Source organism: Lissotriton vulgaris, chromosome 3_1 (assembly GCF_964263255.1).
Source record: "Lissotriton vulgaris chromosome 3_1, aLisVul1.2, whole genome shotgun sequence".
In the NCBI taxonomy this organism is placed as follows: domain Eukaryota; kingdom Metazoa; phylum Chordata; class Amphibia; order Caudata; family Salamandridae; genus Lissotriton; species Lissotriton vulgaris.
Window position 1 is genome coordinate 927,618,189 of NC_141689.1, and position 22,885 is coordinate 927,641,073.

A 22,885-nucleotide genomic window follows, 5' to 3' on the forward strand; every position below is an offset into this window, starting at 1 on the left:
TGCACATACAGCACCAGCTCTTTCTCAAGAAGGCATTCCCTCATTTGCGTGGGGGTATTATAGACGTGGGAGCTGAGGCAAGGAAGCTGTCAGGAGGCGCACTGACAGTGCTCCACCTAAAAGTTGGAGCACTGTCAGTGCGACCCGTGATAGGAGCCCTCTGGAGGGGAAAAAGGGGGTCTATGGACCTCCTAGACATCCCCTTGCAGGTGGGTGAAGTTACTCAATGCATTCACTGCACTGTTCTGCAAGGGGATCTCCAATACCCTTTAAAAATGCAGGCGGGTTGCCATCTGCACATTGAAACATGGAGCAATTGCTTCAAAGCCACTTCTTTTTTCACCTGAGTGAACTGCCCTGTGGGCAGCGAAATCTGTGATGCCCCAGGCGCCAACAGGGAAAGCACGTCCTATACAAAATTGGGACTCAGAAGTACAAGGAGCATTGAAAGTGAACATCTCTCCTAGGACTCTATTTACATTTGGTTCCGTTACAGTTTTCATGATATCTGAGACCCGGGGTACAGTACAAGAGGTCAAGTAAAGATATCAGCTGTTTCTCTTAACTGCATCAACTTGAGATACATGTAGTTATTATTCAAGCACTTTAACAGTATGGGATAGCTATGTAATGATAGTAGTGTTCATATATGTATTTTTACCATGGACTCAAGCATGGACATCAAGCAGGGGTTGCCAGAGGAAGCAGCTGCTTCCTCTGGCTTGCCATTAGAGGCACCAGGCACTTTCCTTGGCAGTCCTGGCTTCAGAGATGGAATCATATTTCTACAACAAATATAGGCATCTCTGGTTGTGGGCATGAGCCGGTCGGTGTGTGTTTGAGAGAGGTGATGCAGAAAATGCAGGAGTTAATTTTTATTTCCATCATCGCAACAGCTTCGGTGTATCCACAGGTGCCAGATTTTGGGTGGCAAGTTAATGTGCTTAAATGCAGATAAGTAAGAGCAGCACAGCTTTTAAGCGTGCCTCGTCACAAGAAGTAGGAGAGCAAGTGTACAGTGAAATCTACTGGATGTGAAATAAATGGTGGCAGGGAACGTCAGATAAAAAGGTGCATCATGCTATCTGATAACAAGACATCACAGTATGAATGAAAATCTCAAAACGCATGGGGACAATTCATGGACCATCAATATAGTAATACCTAGGCAACTGGAGGGTCCTGCTAGGTTATCTGGTACATTTTAACAATTACAGAAAATTCTCGTTGACACTGGTTAAATAAATAAGATTTATATGACATTGTTTAATTTATTTTCTTGTTCTGTACACTGCCTCACTCTACAACAAATTTTGTGTTTCTATTATCCATGTTTGTATGTACCTGATAACCTAGCAGGACCCTCCAGTTGCCTAGGTATTACTATTTTGATTAATATTGTGCCCTGACCTAGGAACTTGTAACTAGTCGCAGGGGGTCCCTTTCTTATTTGGACAATTCATGGACCCACAGGATTCCCTATTTGAGTTTACACCTGAATCAGGATTATGAGTTTAGAGGTAATTACCACACCTTTGCATTATTCTGTAAACATTTTTGCCAGGCAAAACTTGCTGCAGTTTGTTTGGGATAAAACTCACTGGGCCTCATTTATGAAAAGTGACGCATCGCTGCGTGAAAACAGCGATGCGTCACTTTTCACTGCGCACTCCTTGCGACACCAATGATGCGTCATATTTAATGTATGACGCATCATGTCGCAAGGAGTTACAGATACGTCAGTATTTCGGACGCATCTGTAAGCGCAAAAGTGACGCATTGCTGGAGTGTGTCACAAAAGTGACGCAACTCCAGCAATGCGTCCTTTCACATGGGGAAAGCCCCATGTGAAAGGGCTTGCGTCAGTCTTACGCCTGCTGTGAGGCAGGCGCAAGATTTTGACGCAACAGCATCCTAAAAGTGACGCAGTGAAATCTCATAGATTTCACTGCGTCACTATTACGAGGCTTTTTGCGGGGGAACGCCCCCTCTGCATACATTATACCTGACGCAGGTATAATGTGGCGCAGGGGTTTAAAAAGTGACGCATCTACCTAGATGCGTCACTTTTAAAATATGGCGCAACAAGGCGCATTTTGTACGCCGCTGGTGCGTCACAAAAAGTGACGCACCGGCGGCGCAAAACTGACGCTAGGCCTCATAAATAAGGGCCACTGTGTTTAAAAAAAACTGTGGCAGAGTGGTGGGGGCATGGGCCTTCACAGGAACATGCAATAGTATGATGTATCAGTCAAGTGTGTGCTCCACCGCTTCACATCACTGTACTGCTAGACACATACACCTGCACTGTTTGTATTGCCAGTGGTCTAAAGGGGACACCCCATGTCACCATACACATGCAGAACATTCAGCTTCTAGGGAGGTGGGCTCTTGTTTCACTTGCACAGAAAGTGAAGTAACCCGCAAGCAAGGTCAGGCACCAGAGGGAGGAGGTCACTGTGTTAAAAACCACAGCAAGTGCTGTGGATACAGCGGCTGGGACAGGCAGGCGGAGCATATGGATGATAAAGTGGGCAAGGCAAGTATGGCCCATAACGATGGAGAAAGACAGAGGGTGGCAGCAGTAGAAGTCTGCAGGTGAACTAATTTCTATACTCACAAATGTAAAGTAGAAAATGTAAACATACAACAAATACCATGGGCTGATCAAAAATATGATTAATAGGGAATGGAGCCAATGTCTGAAGGGGGCTTGCAAAAACAAGTTAGTGACTGGAGAGGGATAGCCAAATGCTTCTATTTAGGTCTGGCGTTAGCCGATACCTTTGGATTTTTAATACTATATATGTTCGATATTGTTATTTAAAGTGGCTTTCAGACAGATTTCTTCATCCATTGGTCTGTTGGTGTGCCATTCACATTTTGCTTCTGCCCACTACAACATACAGGATGGGGAAGAGAGTAGACCTATTTCAGTCACTGGATAACTTCAGTTTGAGTGACCACATTTTGCTCTTTCACAAGGAGCACATCCACACACAGGCTAGTTCCTTTCTGTGACAATGATTTTTAAACTCTATTGCTTTGATGTTGCCTTTGTGTTTAGAGTCCCATAGGAAAGCAGGACGCTAAACCAGATGTTAGCACAGGCCTCATTCCTCTCTCTATAAATTTCTGTCTACTGAAAATGCTGTTTTGTGTTCCTTTTGTAGTGTCCTTTGTTTACTGTTTTACTGCTGGTATTTCACAGCATAACAGATAGCGGCCATTTGAAACTGTTCTGTATTACATTATCAAAAGCTTCAATATTATACACGTGAATTCCTAAGCAGAAGACGTTTATACTGGTCATTTTCAACAAAGGTTCTTTAATAAACTTTGCCCAGGAAGAAAACCAGGATTTATTGTGTTTAGTTTTCAGCATTTGTAATATTTGTTTCATTGCCTTCTTTCTTTTCGTTTTATCATTCTGTCTTTCTTTCTTTCTTTCTTTCTTTCTTTCTTTCTTTCTTTCTTTCTTTCTTTCTTTCTTTCTTTTCTTTCTTGCTTCTTCCTTGCTTTATTTGCCTCTCATATTCCTATCTCCTTTTTCCTTTTTTCTTTCATTCTTTCATTCCTTATTTATTTTTTCTTTCATTCTTTCATTCTCATTCTTTCATATCGTTTTTCCTTTTTCTTTCATTCCTTGTTTCATGCTTTTCTTTCTTTCTTTCTTTCTTTCTTTCTTTCTTTCTTTCTTTCTTTCTTTTTCCTCCTTTCTTTCCAGCTTTTCTTCTTTCTTTCTTTCTTTCTTTCTTTCTTTCTTTCTTTCTTTCTTTCTTTCTTTCTTTCTTTCTTTCTTTCCCAAAGACAAGAGGTGACAACCAATGGCTCAACAATTGTCTTTTTTAGGTCTATGTTAGCCAAGAACATTTGATTTTATTAACATTATGTGTGTGACAGTGTTACCTTTAGGGGTTTTAGCAACACTTCATTCATTTGTCTGTGTTTGTGTCATTCACATTTTTTTAACCAACTCGAGTATGAAGAGGCATCTCGTCACTCCACTTCAAGCCATTGGCTTACTTCACTATGAGTTATGGCATCTTTAGTCAATGTGTTTTTTTTTGTTTCCAAACTCCCAGCAGTTGTCAAAAACTAAAGTTTTATAAAAGCCATGACATAAGAAAACATGAAATGTCAAAAGGCGGCGGGCAACGCCATACCTCTTGGCTTAGCCAATGCTTGTTGTATGTATACATCTATATACATATATTGAGTGTTGTACGCAGGGTAGTGGAGATCTGAGATATTAATATCTGTTAAAGATGTCTGAACCAGGCCTAACAAACACTGAAGATGAGTTGCAAGGTGCCCTAAACAAAATCTTCATTGAATAGAATCAATAGGAAAAATTGATTCTTGCCTTTGGAATGCAGTGTTGACATTCACGCATCTCTCCAAGTAAATTGAATTGTATTAACGATTAATCACTTTTCCAAATGATGCACCAGCATTTGACTTCCAATTGCACGTACTAATGTGAAATTTATGTTGTTTTTAAAGCCATTGATTTGGTGAATGCGAGCTACGAGCTTCATCTTGTGGAAATGATGTTAACCCCTTCCAGGCTATTGACGGAACCGTTCCGTCACGGCTTGCGGGTGAGCTGTGCTCATGACGGAACGGCTCCGTCACGGCCCGGCCGCGGCGCCTGTGCGGCGCTGATTTCGCACCTGCGCGGCGCGTTTAATTGAGCGGGCGGGGCCGTGACGGAACCGTTCCGTCATGAGCACAGCTCACCCACGAGCCGTGACGGAACGGTTCTGTCACCCGCGGAGCTCACCCGTGCGCCCCCCCGAGACCGTTAGCGCTGCGGCGGAATAGCTGCCGCAGCGAAAGAGTTAATGAGGATAGAATCTATTTGGGTTTTAGAGGAAATCATCTCAGTTTGAGCAAACATGTTTGATATTGCGGCGCACAGGAACATTTTTACACAGTGTTCAGACATAGGATGATGAGATTGATGCATCCAGGAAGCTACATTTTTACAACAGTGATTCGGATTTTATAGGTGAATATTGTTTTGGTTTGCGTATGACTGGAAATGTAAATGTGAAGGCGCTTTTGATGGACTATTGTGTCTTCACTGGACCCTGGTTCAGTGGACTTGCTTGGGCATGGAGGTGGTGATCCAGCCACCTCCACACCGGCAGTCAGACCGCAGTATTACAAATTTGTCGGTCGGTCGCCATTGCACCGCTGCAACTGCCAGGGAACTGTGGTCCCATGGCGGTCTGGGGTAGCAACATGCTTGGCGGTGCCGCTGCGGAACAGCCAAGTACATTATGCGACTCCCCACCACCAGCCTTTTCATGGCGGTGAGCCCGCTCAGAAAACGCTGGTGGTGGGGGAAACAAAGAGGGCCCTGGCCCATGTGCACCCTGTTCCTGCATGGCATGGGCTGCTCCATCCATGCTGTGGTGGAGCGTTGATTGGCAGTCCCACAGTGGTGCAGAAATAAAGCTCACTATGAGTCTTTAAACTGCACCGCCCCAGGATCCCCATGACGCACACCTACCAGACAATGAAATTGCTAGTTATCTAGCAGGTTCTCGGCTGCTGACTTTGGCAGTGACGGAGCAAGGCCGCAGCATGCCGGTCCCCTCCTGAATCGCCAAAGTCAAAATCAGCCCTAGAGAGAGAATGGATGGATGGAAAGAGAGAGTTTGCACAAGGAGACAAAGGGAATGGACTGGTTTGACCATTTTGGCAGGGCTGCTTTTCTCTCCCCACTCCGGCCCTGCCACAGTGGAGTTCAAAGGAAACTGGCACTAATACGAAAGTGAATACATTGACAAAGACTGAACGGTTAATTCTTTGGGCACGTAAGAATAAGCTCAAGGAGAGCGGACCGCTGTGGTGCAGTCAACATTGAATGGTGGTTTGGAGTGTTTGTGTAATTTTGGAGGGCTTGTGAAAGTGGATTTAGTGATGATTATTATAGACGAGGCAGATCTTAAACGGTCTTTAAGGTAAGGAGGAAGAGCCAGGCAGTGATGGACAGACATATAGGGCCTCATTTATAAAAAGTGACGCATCGCTGCGTGAAAACAGCGATACGTCACTTTTCACTGCACCCTCCTTGCGAGACCAATGATGCGTCATATTTACAGTATGACGCATCATGGTGCAAGGAGGTACAGATACGTCAGTATTTCTGTCATATGTGTATGGTGCAAAAGTGACAAATTGCTGGAGTGTGTCACAAAAGTGACGCAACTCCAGCAAAGTGTCCTTTCACATGGGGCAAGCCCCATGTGAAAGGGCTTGCGTTAGTCTTACGCCTGCTGTGAGGCAGGCGTAAGATTTTGACGCATTTGAGTCCTAGAAGTGGCGCAGTGAAATCTCATAGATTTCACTGCGTCACTTCTAGGACCTTTTCTTGTGTCAGAATGCCCCCTGCATACATTATACCTGGCACAGGTATATTGTAGCGCAGGGGTTTAAAAAAGTGACGCATCTACCTAGATGCGTCACTTTGTAAATATGGTGCAACAAGGCGCATTTTTTACGCCACTGGTGCGTAACAAAAAGTGACGCACTGGCGGCGTAAAAGTGACAAACAGCCTCATAAATGAGGCCCATAACCTCTCATGCATAACTTATGACAGAAACGCTAATTTTCACAGGAATCAAAAACATCAATTTATATGAAATATCATCAGGTTTTTGTGATGTTTGTTATTGGTAAACTTCATTTACATCGTGATATCCATTCTCTCTGTAACAATGTAATAAAAATAGCAATAAAAAAAAATATGGGTGTCAGCGTCATCCATGTTTCGAATTTCTACTCCTGTTTTAAATATATTCTTCATCGTTGTCTTTGCAGTGCAATGCGCAGTTAGCAAACCAACCTATTTTGCTGAACAGTTGTTTCATTCAATGAAGGTACTGTATCTGAATACATTTCTGAACGTTTTTCTCACGGTGCGTGTCAGTTGTAAGGAAATTGAACCAAATGCATTTAAATACTTTCAAATTACGCTTCAAATACCTAAGCTTTTGCTTCTTGCTTGAGCCGTATCAATGGTCGGTGAAGTCCTCTAAAACACAATTTTATAATCTCAGGCAGCGCCTCATCAGAGTGCGATTCTGCTGGGCAAAAGCAGCGATCAAGATAGTAATATTCTTTGTCAAAAGGGACCCTAGGTGAATAAAACAATTATTCAAGTTTGTTTATCAGAGCTCTGCAATAATACATTTACATGAAAGCTTCTTTGGTCTTGAGGTGTTAGTGGAAGAAGACTGCATAGTATGGACTATTTTTATACGAGGATAAGGTAACTAGTCTTTGAATCTGAGTCGTTGGACTACACCTTTTAGCTGCAGCATGTCAGGGATGTGGAGAAGAGCCCCGTTAGGAAAGGTGAAGTGAGCATTAGGATTTTTATTATTTGATGTGTTTTGTAGGTTTTCTGGTGATGCCTTTATGAGAGAAGCTGACGGCTTCACTGGGGAGATACTGTCTATGTTTCACGGTTTGAGGATTGGAGTTTTTTTTTCTTGCTGCTCTGGCAGACCAGTATCGAGTGAATCAACGTTTTGTGGTGGGACAGCACTTAATGGTAATTCACAAAACTGGTATGTGAATAGCTGAAAGTTAAAGCAGAGGGCAGCCAACAGTAGTCAGAATAGATGAACGTGCTTCACCCAGATATGAGCAGGTCACCCAGGGCCATTTTTAAGTCAAGTATGACTATAGAGATGTTGACATTGGTGCTGAGGCTATTAAATGACCAAGGGTGGAAATAAGTGTTAACTTGATATAGATGTTGACTGTGCATTTACAATTGTGGAAAACTAGCTCTAATATGGAGTAAAGCCTTGGAGGTATCTAGCCAACCCTAACATAATGGCTAGTAGTAAGGTGTCTACTGTACAGTGTTGAATTTTCAGTAGTGTGTAGGGAGATGTGAGTGATGTCAGAGCAGGCATGATAAAGGAGGTTGAAGAGCCTAGTAGTTTTAAAAGGACTACTTTGAGCTGCTGTGGTACGACGCACCGTGTCTATGCAAACCAATAGAAGGAAGAATATGAAACTCCTGCAATATCAGAGAGCCCATGATGTGATTGTTGGTACCAGAATATAAAATATTATGCAGTGGTCTAATATTGGCGCAGGCTAGTGTTGCACTTTTCACAATCGCAGATCCATTATGCCACATTTTGAGAAAGAGACCTTTTGGGTGGACTCGGGCACCTGCAGGAAGAGAACACTTTAGTTGCAGTTGCAAAATGCTGTTTTAATTTCGGGGAGCTAGATGAATTTGGGTGGTTGGTAGTACATTTCAAGCCCTTGATGTACTGCTTTATGCATTCCTGAAAATTATGACTATGGTTAACATTATCATAGAAAATGATTCTCACCTGTGCTTCATTGCTTCGTCTTAATCCTATCCCTAGAATGAAAGTTTTTGTCTTTTCCGCTGAATAAGTTCACAATGCCTGTCAACTGTTTCATGCATCACCTTCCAAAATTCACACTCACATCCTTTGTAAACATTCCCTCTAGCAAGTATAACAGTTTCCTTATAGATGAATAATGATGCAATCCAACAACCAGCAGAAAGGGTTGGGATAGACAAGGGGGAGCAGAGCTAATTTTCTGAATCTGAATATATCTTGTATTCCTATCTTGGGGCCAGATGTACGACCCTTCCAATTTGCGAGTCTCAAATTGTGGCGATTTGCGACTCGCAAAATGGAATGTACAACAGTGTCTCAGACACGGTTTGCGATTCCCAATGGGGTCGCAAATTGCCTGCCTTGTTAATATTCATGAGGCAGGTCGCAATTTGCGACCCCATTGGGAATGGTTAGGCTGATGGCCTGCTGGGGTCAGCAGTCCTCCATGTCTGTGACTGCCTTTTCAATAAAGTTTTTTTTTTTTAAATGCAGCCCGTTTTCCATAAAGGAAAACAGGATGCATTTAAAAAAGAAAAATGAAACGTTTCTATTTCCCTTTTTAAGGGCAGTCAGTGGTCGCTGGGACCACTGCCTGCTCTTAAAAAATATTTTTTCTGCCAGTCACAAAGGGGAAGCTTTTAGATGGGACGCCCTTGGCACTCTGCTTGCTAAAAGTGAGTCGCAATCCTATTTTGCTAGGCCATAATAGGTTACAGACTAACAAAACGGAGTTTGTATATAGGGCAGACCTATTTTGCAGTCATAAACGGGCTGAATTTCCATTTGTGCCTGGAAAAAAAGGTCGTACATCTGGCTTTTAGTGTGTTAAAAGGTGTAATACATACTGAATGCATAGATATTCACATAAATTGTCTTAATGTTTAAATATGACTTAGACGCAGACAATTTTATGGCATAACATTTTCCTAATCCTGCCACATCATGAACTTGGGGGCAAAACTCACAGCAGGCAAAATCCAGGTGCTGAGTTCAGGGTGGTTGGAGCCTTTTCTGTTCCTGAGCCTCTGAGCAGTAGGCCAGTTAAGTAGCCCTTGAAGTCACTCTGATGGCCTTGGGCGCAAGATGCAGGCAGAGTCCTTCCCACTCAGGCAGCCAAGCAGCACAACAGCTCTCTGAGACTGACACAGGTCCAGAGGTCAACCGGAGAGTTGGGCCGCAGGGTCCATTATTTATACCTGATGCCAACTTTAAAGTACGAGTAGTTTCTAGAGTTTTTCACCACAAGAGGTGCTTGAAATTTCCTCACTCCTTGCTATGGCCCCAGTTTGACTGGGACAAAAAAGCTGAGTGTCAACTCCTTTGTGAGTTTTTTTATGCAGAGCCTTTGTGATATGCAAGAGTGGTAGGTGACAGTTCCTCCCCCTCATTAACTCAAAGATAGCCCATCCTGCCACCACCCAATTCCCTTTGTCTCACTGTCTGTGAGCAATACACAAAGATCAACTGTCAGCTACACCTAGTTTACTTACCCAGGGCACATGCTGCTGGCACCAAATGGTTGGAACAAGAAAACTTAATCTTTCTAAAAGTGGCATTTTCAGAATTGTGACTTAAATCCAACTTTACCATTAAAGAGGGCTTCAAATTGCAGTTCTTTAGACACTAAACTTGATATTCCTACCTGCTCCCAACTGAAACACATCCTATGGGAGAGATAGGCCGTGCAGTGGTGAAAAACAAATGTAACAGTTTACCACGATTAGGACATGTTAAATGTTAAAGGTACATACCCAATGTTTTAAATACACTAGGCAGGGGTGATTTATATGCATTACAAAGGAAGGTTTAGGCCTGGAAAAAGTTTTTTTACCAGGTCAAAATAGCACTTTAAAACTGCACACACAGGCTGCAATGGCAAGCCTGAGACATGTTTACAAGACTGCTTAAGTAAGGGGCACAATAGGAGCTGCACGCCCAAAAGTAGCATTTAATTTACAGGCCATGGGTACATGTAGTACCACGTTAGTACAATAAATATACCAGTTGGGTATAAACCAATTTCACCATGTTGAAAGAAGAGAGCAGTGGCGTGGCCAAGATGGTGTCGCTGTAAAACGCACTCTTGGAGTTTTCCAAGGTCGGTGATTCTGTTCAAAACCGCGCAACAGCTGAAGAGTCAACTTGGGGTGTAGCGCGCCAGTGAAGCCGGGGTGGGGAGTGCGCAGTGGTCCCAGTCAGCCGCTCCTACATGGAGTTCCTTTTCTCCTCCCTTTGCGACGACCTGGCCACCATGAAGCAGGAGCTGCGATCTGACCTGGGTGAGGTCCAGCGAGACCTGGACTCTCTGCGTGAATGCGTACACACACTAGAGGAGCATGAGACAAACCACAGTGAGGAAATCGAGCACCTCCAGCAAGCGGTGCTGACCCTGCAAGACCAGAATCGATATCTACAGGCCCACATCGAGGACCTATAAAACAGGTCCCGACGGAACAACATCCGCATCTGAGGCCTGGCAAACGCAGAGGGGGACGGTGAAATTGAGGTGCTGGTCGTGGGTCTCTTCCATTCCATTCTTGGGGAACCCTTGGAGTTTCCGGTTAGGCTCGACCGCATTCCTAAAGTGCCCCCGGCGGACATATTGACTTGTGTCTACGACTACCAGCTGAAGGAGCGGATACTCCGCGAGGCCTGCAGTCACCCGGTCTTCGCGTATCAAGGACAGAAACCAACGCTATTTCAGGACCTGGCGGCCTCCACCCTCCTCAAACGTAAATTCTTTCGGCTGTTCACGCTTCCCCCTATTAACTCTGATATAAAGTACACTGGGGCATCTGATCAGACTGAATTTCCATTAGCAAAGAGAGCTGAGACAGCTCCGATCACCCACAGAAGCCTATTGACTCCTGGGTATTGAGGCGGCCGTGACTGATTAGTCTCCTAGAGACACCCGCCCCGCAGGTGCCTGAGCAGACATGGGTGGACTACTATCAATCCCCCGGTTCAGTGGCGCGCCCTGACCCGGACACTGTGGTCAGTGAGTGGCAGGCCATCCTGTCGACTGTCACGGGTGCCCCAGCGGAGTGATGATGCCCTTCTCTAGCTGTGGGTTTCTGCTCTACTTCTTATCCCGAGCCTCACAAATGGTCTTAGTGCTGTTGTGACGGGCCTTCCTGGTGGGAGCGGGAGACATAGGCTTTTGCGCCCCCCTGTTTTTCGTTTTCTCCCATGAGCAGGACGCCCAGGACATTGACTCTTGTTGTTGCTGTTCTTAGTTTTATTTCATTTTTTAAGGGGTTTTTGTTGTACTTGTTGTTGGGGTGTCCTCTCCCTTACTATGTTCCTTCTGATTTGGGCACGCTTGGGCTGGGCATCTGCATAAAGGGTATCCTGTATGGGGTCCAGGAGGGCTTTTCTCATGCAGGCCTCTCTGACTGTACTGCACTGATGGCACTGAATAGCGCTTTTGTCGCCTACTTAAATAGATGAGCGCTACTATAGTGACGCTAAATGTGAAGGGGCTTAATAACCCCATCAAGCGGAGAGCTATTCTGTCCTATCTTGAGAACTCCGATGCCCACCTCTGCTTGCTGCAAGAAACTCACTTGCTGTGAAGAACTGGGTTTTAGAACCCAGCGGCGCCAGGGAAAACGCCCGATGTCTTCGAATTCCCCTGCCTCGGCAAACAGAGACACGGGACACTTCTTGATGACGTCAAAAGACCAAATTTATTGGCTGCAACCAGGAACAGAGGTCTACGAAGCACAACACGGGTGGTTCGCTAGAGATTGCACAAATTCATAGAGTGGAGCATCGTCTTTTATGCCAAAAATCACATTCCTGGCTAGCATCGATTACATACAAAATGACCAATTGGAGGGTGACATTTCAAACATATCGCATGACGACAATCCCACTTTCTGTTGTCCAGCCCACCAGAAATGACCAAGCAAAATCCAACATTCCAGTTCCAACAGGCCGGACGGACCCATCATAAAGACCTCAACGCAAATCAATAATTAAGCCATTAAGGAAGGAACCAGAAGCAGATGAGAAGCAAGATAGAAGGGTGTGTGCATGTACCATAAACTCAGCAATGTCCTGCTCTTTGATCTCTATCTGACCAGCTGCTTAACAAGGAACTGGCTCAACGAGGTCAGCCTCAGGTAAGGGAGTCAGTTCGTCCAGGTCACTCAGAAGTCAACTAAAGGTGTACGTGTCCCAAAGACTCGTTCGGCCATAGTCATCGGCCTATGTGAGGGCAACCACACAAAATGGCTGCCGTACACAAAATGGAACCCAAGGGTTCAAACGAAATCCCTGAATACGTGGTGTTCTCATTGATCGATTATGACGAAAACACTTGTACACACCGCACTCGTCATTTGCGGTCCGCTGATACCAGAATCATCTATCTGACGACCTTTATTGAACGAGTTCAGAATCACGGAACCTCAGCTGTCCAGTGAGACTCATCGGATGTGCTCCAAGGCCTTTCCACAGCAGTACTTTTTCTCCTTCCCTGTTAAAAGGGCTACAGTTGCCATCCTTGTAGCCCACTAGTTTTCATGCAGGGTAGGTGCTAAGATTTCCGAGATTAAGTGATGTCTTTTGGCCCTCTCGGTGACAGTGGGTGGCCATGCCTTGACCATTGCTACTAATTATGCCCTGAGTGAAGGTCAGGAGGGATTCATAAATAAGGCACTTGGGGATTTGATGTCTACACCTGAGCAACAAATCCTTATTGGGGGGACTTGAATATGGTGTTTGACACCCAACTGGACCCCTCGGCACAGAGAGAGGGGTAGACATGGGCCCCCTCTGACACTTCCTGCCAATGGCTGCAGGACATAGGGTTAGTGGACCTGTAGAGGCCCTTCCACCTTCACACGCTAGATTATACTTTTTACTCACATGCCCGGAGGACCTAGGCCAGACTAGATTCTTTTCTGGTGACCCACTCTCTCCTTCAGATTACACAGTCTTCTGAAATTGCACCTCAGTCACTCTCGGACCACGCGGCCCTCACCGCTACCCTGTTGTTCCTCCCCACCTCCTGCCCATCCTATTCCTGGAGTCACAGGGACACACTTTTACTTCGCCCTGAAGTAGTGGCATGCCTCGCCAATACACTAAATGACTATTTAGCTATTAATGACATTCTGGGCATATCCATTGTCACCCTCTGGAAAACTTTTAAGCTGGTAACACGAGGGAACATCTGCCGCAGATAATAGAGCTCATAGTGATAAAAGGGACAAACTCTCCCATCAAGTATTGGAACTGGAGGGTATTCATAAAAGGACGGGAGCTCCCTGCATTTGGTGGTAACTCACTGCAGCACGGGTCTAGTTGGTTAGCCTTGATCTTGATAGGGTGGAATTTGCAGCTCTCCGATTGAAGCATACTTTTTACACTGGGGGACAAGTGCAGACATTTATTGGCTCACACGTTGCGCGTGCAGAGGCAGGCAGCGGCAGTCCCGCTTCTCTTAGCGGATGGAGGGGCGAAGATCACTCGGAAGCATAATATTGCCAACGCCTTCAGGGTTTTTTATGCAGCCCTCTACACTGCTCAGTCTCTGCCACTCTCACAATCTTCCATATATTGCCAGGGCTTGATGCACTCTAAACTAATGCCTGAATAGGCTGCTACCCGAGACATCCCTATCAGGATCGAGGAGGTCGTCTCAGCCATTGCCTGTCTTAAGCACCCAGTCCATATGGCTTCAGTGCCATCTTCTATAAGACCTTTTGCCTTATCTTAGCTCTGATCTTAACCAAGCTTTTTAATGTTATAGACGATACAACTAAATTGCCACCCATGAAGCTTTTAGCATCTATAGCGGTATTGCCCAAGTCTGGGAAGGACAGCAGATACTGTGCCTCATAGAGGTCAATCTCCCTATTGAACATTGATTTCAAAATCTTTATTGGGATCTTGGCATCCAGGACTGGGACCCATGATGCCGGGACTGATTGAGCCCGACCAGGCAGGACTTGTAGCAATGAGCCAGGTGATTATTACATCTTTTAGACAAATGCCATCTTTAACCTGAAATATTTCAAATGGGGAGACCTGTATGTTGGGGGGCAATTTCGCACTTTGGACCAATTCTTTGATAAACATGCACCCATGATTATGGACACATTCCTATACACTAGGTTATGACTGAGTGTGAAAGCGGCGACCCCGGCCTTTCCTGAGGAGACGCCGTATTTGAAGCTCTGCAAGCGTTTCTACAGAAGGACCCCCCAAGACATGCATTGTCCTTGTTATATAAACATACCCAGGACGCACAACCACCTATTACGTGCAAAGCTAGGCAGGACTGGGATAGAGACTTAGGGATTACACTCTCAGATGAGCATTGAGAGCACAGCTGCAACCACACGGAGGCTATCACGGGGAATAGTAGGCTGCGGTTAATCAATTTTAAATTCCTACACAGGATATATCATACCCCCATAAGACTCCACAGTTTCCAACTCTGAGACAGTGATAGCTGCATCAGATGTGGTAGGGAGGGTGCAGGTTTTTTACACCTAGCCTGGAATTGCCCACAAGTCGCATTATTATGGGAGCAAACATTCAAGGGTCTCTCCAACATGTTAGGGATCACACTTAACCCGTGCCCGCTGATGGGACTTCTAGGCCTTACACAAGATATAAATACTCCGCATAAGAAATTCTTGGCTATGGGCTTTCTCCTAGCGAAGAGGCAGATTGCGTGCCGTTGGGGAAGGGGTGAGCTCCAAAGTTTAAAGACTGGATTCAAACCATGACTACCTGGCAGGAAAACCTTGGTCACTATGCTGAATAATTGCCAATGAAGTCCCGCCCGAAGGACATCTGGGGCCCGCTGACTAGTTATCTCTTAGCGCAGGGAGCCACTACAGGTCAAAGCCAGGAGGACACAGGTACAGTGAGAGAAATGGATGAGGTAGCCCCTGTGGAACCCCCTTAGGCGTTCAGGGTGTGCAGATCGGGCTAGTCTAGTGGGTGGGGGAGGGGGGGGTTTGAGTGCTGACGGACAGGTGCTGTTGGGTTAGCATGCTGGGACCTCAGCGGCTTATTAGAGGTGAGTGATTAACAGATTGATCACAGTATGAGATTGTATGTAATTAGGTAGTGACTGGTGTAGAGAACTATTGCTATGTCTTTAATCTACTATTGTGCAAGAAGATGGATCTTATTGGCTGTGTCATTAGAGAATGACCAATCATACAGGATATTAATGGGGGGGGGATTTGTTACTGGAGTATATGGAAGCGGGAAGGTGTACAACACTGTCATACGCTGTAACTTCTTGATCCGACGGAATGTTTATTGCACTGATGTACAAAGGGTTTTTTGAAAACAAAAAAAACCCCCCAAAAATGCCATCTATAATCAGAGAAGAGAGTCTTCCTAGCGATAGAAGCTTAAAAGGCATTTGACAGGGTCCATTGGCCCTATTTGGAATCCGTCCTAGGAGCTTTTGGCATCAGGAACAGATTTCGCCAATGGGTGTTTAGCGGGTATAGTCATCCTTCCGCTACTGTATGGGTGAACAGATATACCCGACCCCTTTTATATAGCCAGAGGTACACCACAAGGCTGTCCGCTCTCACTCTCCTCTTTGCTCTCTATATGTAGCTGTTTGCCCAGAGAGTCCTGGATAATCAGCAGATCGAGGGGATCCTCTTTGGGGGAGAGAGGAATACCATCAGTATGTGGACAATGTCATTGCCAACCTTGAGTCCCCCCAGACATCCGTCCTGGCCTTTTTGAATGAACTGGAGCGCTTTTCCATGGCTTCTAACTTCAAGGTAAATGTGTCCGAATCCCAAGCACTAAGCTTCTCCTTGCAGCAGCCCACTATCAACACTCTGGCCCTAGCATGTCTCTTCTCCTGGAACCAGACGGTCATTCCATATCTGGGTGAACTGTTCTCAACCTCTACAGCAGAGACGCTCTCTTTGAACAATACCAGGTTACTCAAACAGGTCAGATCGGAACTTCACAGGTGGCAGCCTTTCGGCCTATCCTGGTTAGACAGGGTAGCAGCTCTGAAGATGAACGTCCTCCCCAAAATCCTGTACTTGTTTCAGACCCTGCCATTAGAACCTCCGCTGGGTGCATTAAAGCAACTTCAATCTTAATTTGGTGCTTTTGTCTGGGCAGACAAGCGGGCACGCACGCTAATATGCAGCAACACAACTATGGGTCTTGCTCGAATGGGCGCAGCCCGAGTCCAAAAAGACCTGGCTGTTCTTGGAGAAGGCACTGGCCCGGAAGTCTCTCTGGAAAATCCCCTTCCTGTGAAAGGCTTCCAGACCCTCGGGACTCTGTGTCTCCCCAGTGGCGCGACCCACATTGAGAGTTGGGATGCTGCAGAAGTGTGTCACAATCTGACTACATTCCCGTCCCCCCTCATACATATCACTGAAAATCCAGATTTATCTCCTGGCCTAGCTTGGGTGGTCTTCACTTTTTGGGATGCAGAGGGACGTAGATCTATTGGGCATTTTCTTGACCTAAGGGGCCTTCGCTCCTTTGAGGATTTTAAGTTGGACTTTGACATGCCAGAAACTGAATGCTATCACTATATGCAGATCAGGCACTTGGTCTTACAGCCGCAGCTGCGACCAGGGGTTGGGAGACTTCTTACTCCATATGAGCGCTGGCTGCTCTCAAAACAAACCACGAAGAGGCTCATTATTGAACTGTACCACATGCTGGGCCCCCTAAGCAGGCAAGTCAAATCAGCAGGCAGAGACAGTGGGATACCGATATCGGATGGACATTGACCCCCAAAGAGTGGGAAGATATCCATTACAGAGCTCGTCACACAGCAGGCAACACCTACAGCATAGAAACAGCTACCAAGGTTATGCCAGCTCGATTGCACAAAAACAATCGGGATCGCTCCCCCACTTGCTGGAGAGGTTGTGAGGCGGATGGCACACTATTACACTTGCTGTGAGAATGTTCCCATCTCAAAGTATACTGGACACACGTGCTAGATGAGATTGACTGTCATTTCAACACAACACTTTTAAGTTTTCCTTAGGGTCTCTGATAAGCTTTTGAATTTTTTATTAATTACTTTATTGTGCTTTAACAAAGACAAGAATGGCTCCAAATATGAGCTGTACAATAAACTTCGGACACATTTCAGTTATTGTGGCATCGCAATCAGAATCATTCCAAATTAACTTACAGTTCGTAGTGCGACAGGGTAACATGCAAGCAATGTAGCACATCCTAATTGCCACGTGTATCACCCACCGGCAGGCAGGTGACAGGAGGACAGGACATCACTGATCATGAGGCAACACACAGAACTACAATATGCCAAACCAATTCACGCACTCACTGATTTTTACAGAGGTCGTCCTACTCCCTACGTAATATAACAAAGGTACTACATTACTGAGGCGGGAACGTTCACGTCCGTCCTTCTCTCGGAGACTCCACATCCTCCCTGTTTTTATTGTCCCTTTAAGCATTGTACAGTGCCCAAAAATTCGTATGTCTATTGCGGGGGGCAGAAGATCATTATAACGTTCTGTTTGAGTAGAGCAGTGTAACATGTCAGAAGCCCATTGAGTCAACGTAGGAAGTGGCCCCTTGACCAACAAATTGCCACCCTACTCTTTTTCATCAGTAGTTCCATATCGATTAACCTGCGCACTCCCTTAAGTAAAAGTTTTGAGTAGCCCAACAGCACCAGAGCCGGGTCCAGTGTAACCGCCTGTCCTGTTATTGCTACCAATTCCGAGAACACCCATCCCCGAGGCAAATCTAAGCTAAGTATTTAAAGTCTGCTACTTGCTCACTGCAGCGCTCGCATCTCGAGTTTTCCCGCAATCCACACCTGCAAAGTCTTACTGGGGTACAATAGACTCTATTGAGATATTTGAAGTGTATCACGCGGCCTACCATTATAGGAAATTCGTTTTGTATTAAGGCAGCAGTATAACCACATATCATCATCTATTTCCTTATTTAGGTCGCCCTGCCAGGCCAAGGGAGCTTTGGTATAATGATTCTCCCTGTATGACATAGCATGTTTGTAAATTTTAGAAAACATTCACCACGGGGCTTGCGTTTTTATAACTAGGGAGAGTGCAGTCACTTCCATCGGTTCAGTCAGATCAGTCCCCAGTAGCTGTAGTAATGCATGTCATGTCCTGGTATACTGAAACTTTGCCTAATTTTCCAGCAACTAGAGGGGATTAGCTAAACATATATTTCAAAGTACCTGTAATCACTCCTGTACAAACTACGTTTGGCTAACCTTGTAACAGAAATGCTAATGTACCTGCTTATAAAAATGAATGAACACTGACCGGGTTTGGCTCCGTCGGCGTGTTGCCGGGCCGGGCTTTGCTCCGCCGCCTTTGTGTTGGGCCAGGCTTTGCTCCGCCGCTTTTCCTGCTGGCTGGGGGCTGCTTTGTTGCTTCCCCCCCTGTTTGACACCTGACGGGCTGACGGGCTGGACTCTGCCCTCTGGACTACAAAGCCCAATTCTCCCGGGAGCGTCGAGGACACCGCATACGTCGATCCCCAGCGCCAGGTGGCGATTAAAGCTCAGCTGGAAACCTCGCCCCGCGAGACGCGCGCGGGATGCACCGGGCGAAGCCCGGGCAAAGAGCGGCCGTCAGTGGCAGTCCGGGGCTGGAAGAGGCTGGGCTGGGCCACGACATTTGCGTCTCCAACTTTTTCTATTAGTAAGGACTGGAGCCTGGACACACTTAATCAGTCCTAGTGAAAACGAGGGACAGTTAGTACTGTGTACTTGTTTGTACTTATTTTAATCGGATAGTTCCTGTAGTATTATATACTGACCTGACATAACATAAGAGAAGTATTAGTGTACTGTACAGGGTTTTTATATTCTAAGCTATAAGGTCATATCATCTGTCTTGTATTGTTTTTATGGATATTGTTTGGGTTTGAACCATTAGCACTGTGTCAAATAATGTGGGTCGGAAAAATGTTAAAAATAATATGGTTACTGGGGGCTCTAATATAGAAACATATCTGGTTAAAGCTGTCAGTGCCATCAACGAAGAAATAGGAAGAGCAGAGAGACAAATCTCCTTTGGTACAAGTGCTTTGCCTATAAATCTGGATACCGTAGAAACAGCCATTGAATCAGGAGATGCTGCTTCCTCACCTATAAAAACCCATTTAGATCCTGCCGAGGGGGCTCTAGTTAATAAGTGCCCAGAATTCAACTCACCTCAGATACAAACAATTAATACTGACTCGCCTCCACTCAGAGCCAGAAGGGAGTGTAGGAAAACACAGAGTAGTCAAGGGGCAATAAGAAAGGTTAGGAAAGTGAATCCCACTGCATCAGTTAAAGAATCAAGTCATAAATGGAATCTAAATGATTCACTTGTAACCCAGATTACTGATGCAATTACAGGAAGGATTGAGGCATGCCTTAAACCCCTATACGCTAAGTTAGATTTAATTAATGAGGAAATAACTAGGCTTAGGGGGGACCTGACAATACAAAATGAGAAATTGAACAAAAACACAATAACCCCAACTAAAAAAAGTGGAGGTTTAACGGGTGAATACAACCCAAGCAGTTATACCGCAGGATAGTATGGGAAATGAGGCAGCCCCAGTTGTATCTGGACTAGCAGGGGGAACACAAACACAGAGTAAGGGTAATTGTGCCTAGGATAAGGATTTACTGGAGGTCAACCCTGGCACAGGAGAAGGGAATACCGAGACGGGGCGGTATCGCTGAGTCGATCGGCCACCTGATTGCGTACCGTATGCGGTAGTTATTTCTAATGTACCTCCTCCTAGTTAGCAATAAGAAGAGTCCCATGACTCACTTAAGAACAAAAGCATCAGTTGGCTAAGTCGTTATTGCGATTTTCCCACGACATTTCCAGACCAGATTCTTACCACTCGGAGAGTTAAATGGATAGGCCCGTCGAGAAAAACCATAAAGGGAGATTGCATAATTGTCAACTTTAAAAACAGACACTATGCAAGAATATCTCTGAATAGACTGAAACTAGGGCAATCGCGGGGGCATGGCACTTCAATATTACCACTGATCTTTTATTACAAACAGCATGGGCAAACTCGACTGAGGGGGCCCACCCAAGGTATAGATAGAATTATGAGTAGGACTCTTTCACAACAGGGCAATAGGATTAACTTGCCAGTCTTTAACAGGTTTCAACCCTTTAGCAATCTAGAGGAAAATGACTGACTTGCAATGAATTCCCTGTATAATGAGAACATTACTGATGGGTTTTGGAAGAACACGGTAAACAGTGGGGAAGTAGAGCATGAAATCCTGGAACAAAATAGCCTAACTGATAATGAGACATTCCCTGAGCTAGATTTGGTAAATTCTGCACAACCCCTGAATATGGATAAGAATCCTGATAAATGTGTAGGAAACAGTGCAGACAAACAGGAAAGAGGGGTCTCCTTAGCCTCCTGGAACATCGCTGGATTATCTAACAAGCAGGAAACACTAGGATGGTTAGAGTTCCTTAACTCAAATGAGATTATATGTCTACAAGAGACATGGTGTACAGGGTCTATTATTTTTGATGGTTTTACCACGTATGAACTGCCGCCATTAAGATCAGGATCCTGTAGAGCCAAGGGGGGGCTGGTCATTCTAATTTCAATTGGTATTAACCTGACTGTTATGAAGTATATTAACATTGGGTGTTTCTCCCAGGTTATGTGGCTAAAACAAGTGTAGTGGGAATGTACTCTTAATTAATTTTTACAACAACGTGTTTGACAATACCAGGTTTAAGGTTGTAACTGAACTGGAGAATGCTGTCACTAAGCTTTATGGGGGTATGAGGGCTGCGTGTGACATAATTTGGGTGGGTGACTTTAATTTGCCAACCTGTCCATTCTCCAATACCAGGGTTTGTGGTGTCAGTGAGGATATAGGAGATGATGGCACCCATTTCCCTCATAACCCCTATGGGGAAACACTTAACACTACCATGGCAAATTATGATTTAGTGTGCTACTGATGAAAATGGAGAAGTGATTCCCACTTTCACGGGAAGAAAAGCTAAGACTATTATTGATCATGTTTAAGTTTCCTCTAGCATCACCCTCAAATGTTCTACCCCAAGGGTAGAAGAGCTTATGCTCAGTGTCCATAATTGTATAATTGTAAAAGTGGATATCTGGGACTCCCCTTATGAGACCGAACCAGTAATTGTTGATCGTATTATACCCACTAGGCCAAATGGGGAAACAATTAAATGGAAGGGAGTGAACCCAGAAAAAACTATGGGAAATAAAGTAGGAAAAAACTATCAAGAAATATCAGAGATCCTGGATTTTACTATCCACTCAATAAAGATATTAACAAATTTTCAAAAAATAAATAATAACATCAATAATATCCTAACTAAAGCATCTAAAAAGGAACTTGCGAGGGGTAAGGGCTGGTTTAACCATGCCTGCACACACTCACTAAGCCTATTAAAAAAGGCCCTAGCATGTTCACCTAGGGACCAAACGATGGTAAAGAAACTCAAGAGTGAATATAAAGATGTCCTTAAAGTAAGAAAAAGAGAATTGCAAAAGGATGCTTGGGACAAGCTCAACCAGGCTGTAGACACCTCTGATTACCAGTTATTCTGGGCTACAGTGAATTCCCTTCCTAAAGAATGAACTGCAGCCTTAACTTTCATCTAACGTAAACTCTGAGGCATGGGTACCCCATTTTTCGAGTATTTTAAACCAGAGGCTACCACCAATCCCACTGACCTACTTAATGGTATGCAGCGTTTAGAACGCATGCATTACAACGGAATACCTTTACAACGCGGTCGTAACAACGAAAGTTGTTACCACGCATTGCACTGGGGGGCGCTCAAGGATCGTAAATGATTTAATTTACTATCCCAACACCTTCCCTACTATCCACGGGGACTGGTGTTGGAATAGTAAATTAAATTGTTCAATTTTGCGCCCCCCCAGCGCAATGCGTGGTAATAACTTTCGTTGTTACGAACGCGTTGTAAAGGTACGCGTTGTAAATGTATGCGTTCTAATGTCATACATCCCTACTTAATTGGCCAATCATACCTCTTGACCATTACCCTCGATGAAGTTGCACAAGGTATCAGGAGTAGCAAGGGGGGAGCCTGTAGATATCTATAAGACATTGCCAGCCCTTTGGGTACCATTCTTAAATATTGTATTTGATAGCGCGGTAATGGAAGGCCCCCCGGATTCTTGGGGTGAATCAACCACAGTACCAATATATAAAAAAGGGGGTGAAATCGGACCCAAAAAATTACCGACCAATCTCACTGCTGGACTCCTTGGTAAAAATAATGAGTAGGATCCTACTAGTGAGAGTGGAGGAATGGGCTGAGGACAATAGGATTTTAGCAGATTCACAATAAGGTTTTAGAAAGGGCAGAGGGACCCTTAAACAATGTATCAATTTAGATTTGATCATTGGGAAATATACTTGTGCTAATCAAGGGTCACTTTATTT

At 45.0% G+C, this 22,885-nt stretch overlaps 1 protein-coding gene across 1 annotated transcript in view; it reads left to right on the top strand.

The window, feature by feature from the left end:
- Positions 1–22,885, top strand: part of LOC147727228 (annexin A1-like) — a 173,328-nt gene that overhangs the window by 139,103 nt on the left and 11,340 nt on the right. Inside the window, exon 9 of the mRNA XM_086963594.1 lies at positions 6,836–6,894. Coding sequence (XP_086819720.1) covers positions 6,836–6,894 — 59 coding nt within the window. The remainder of the gene's footprint in view (positions 1–6,835; positions 6,895–22,885) is intronic.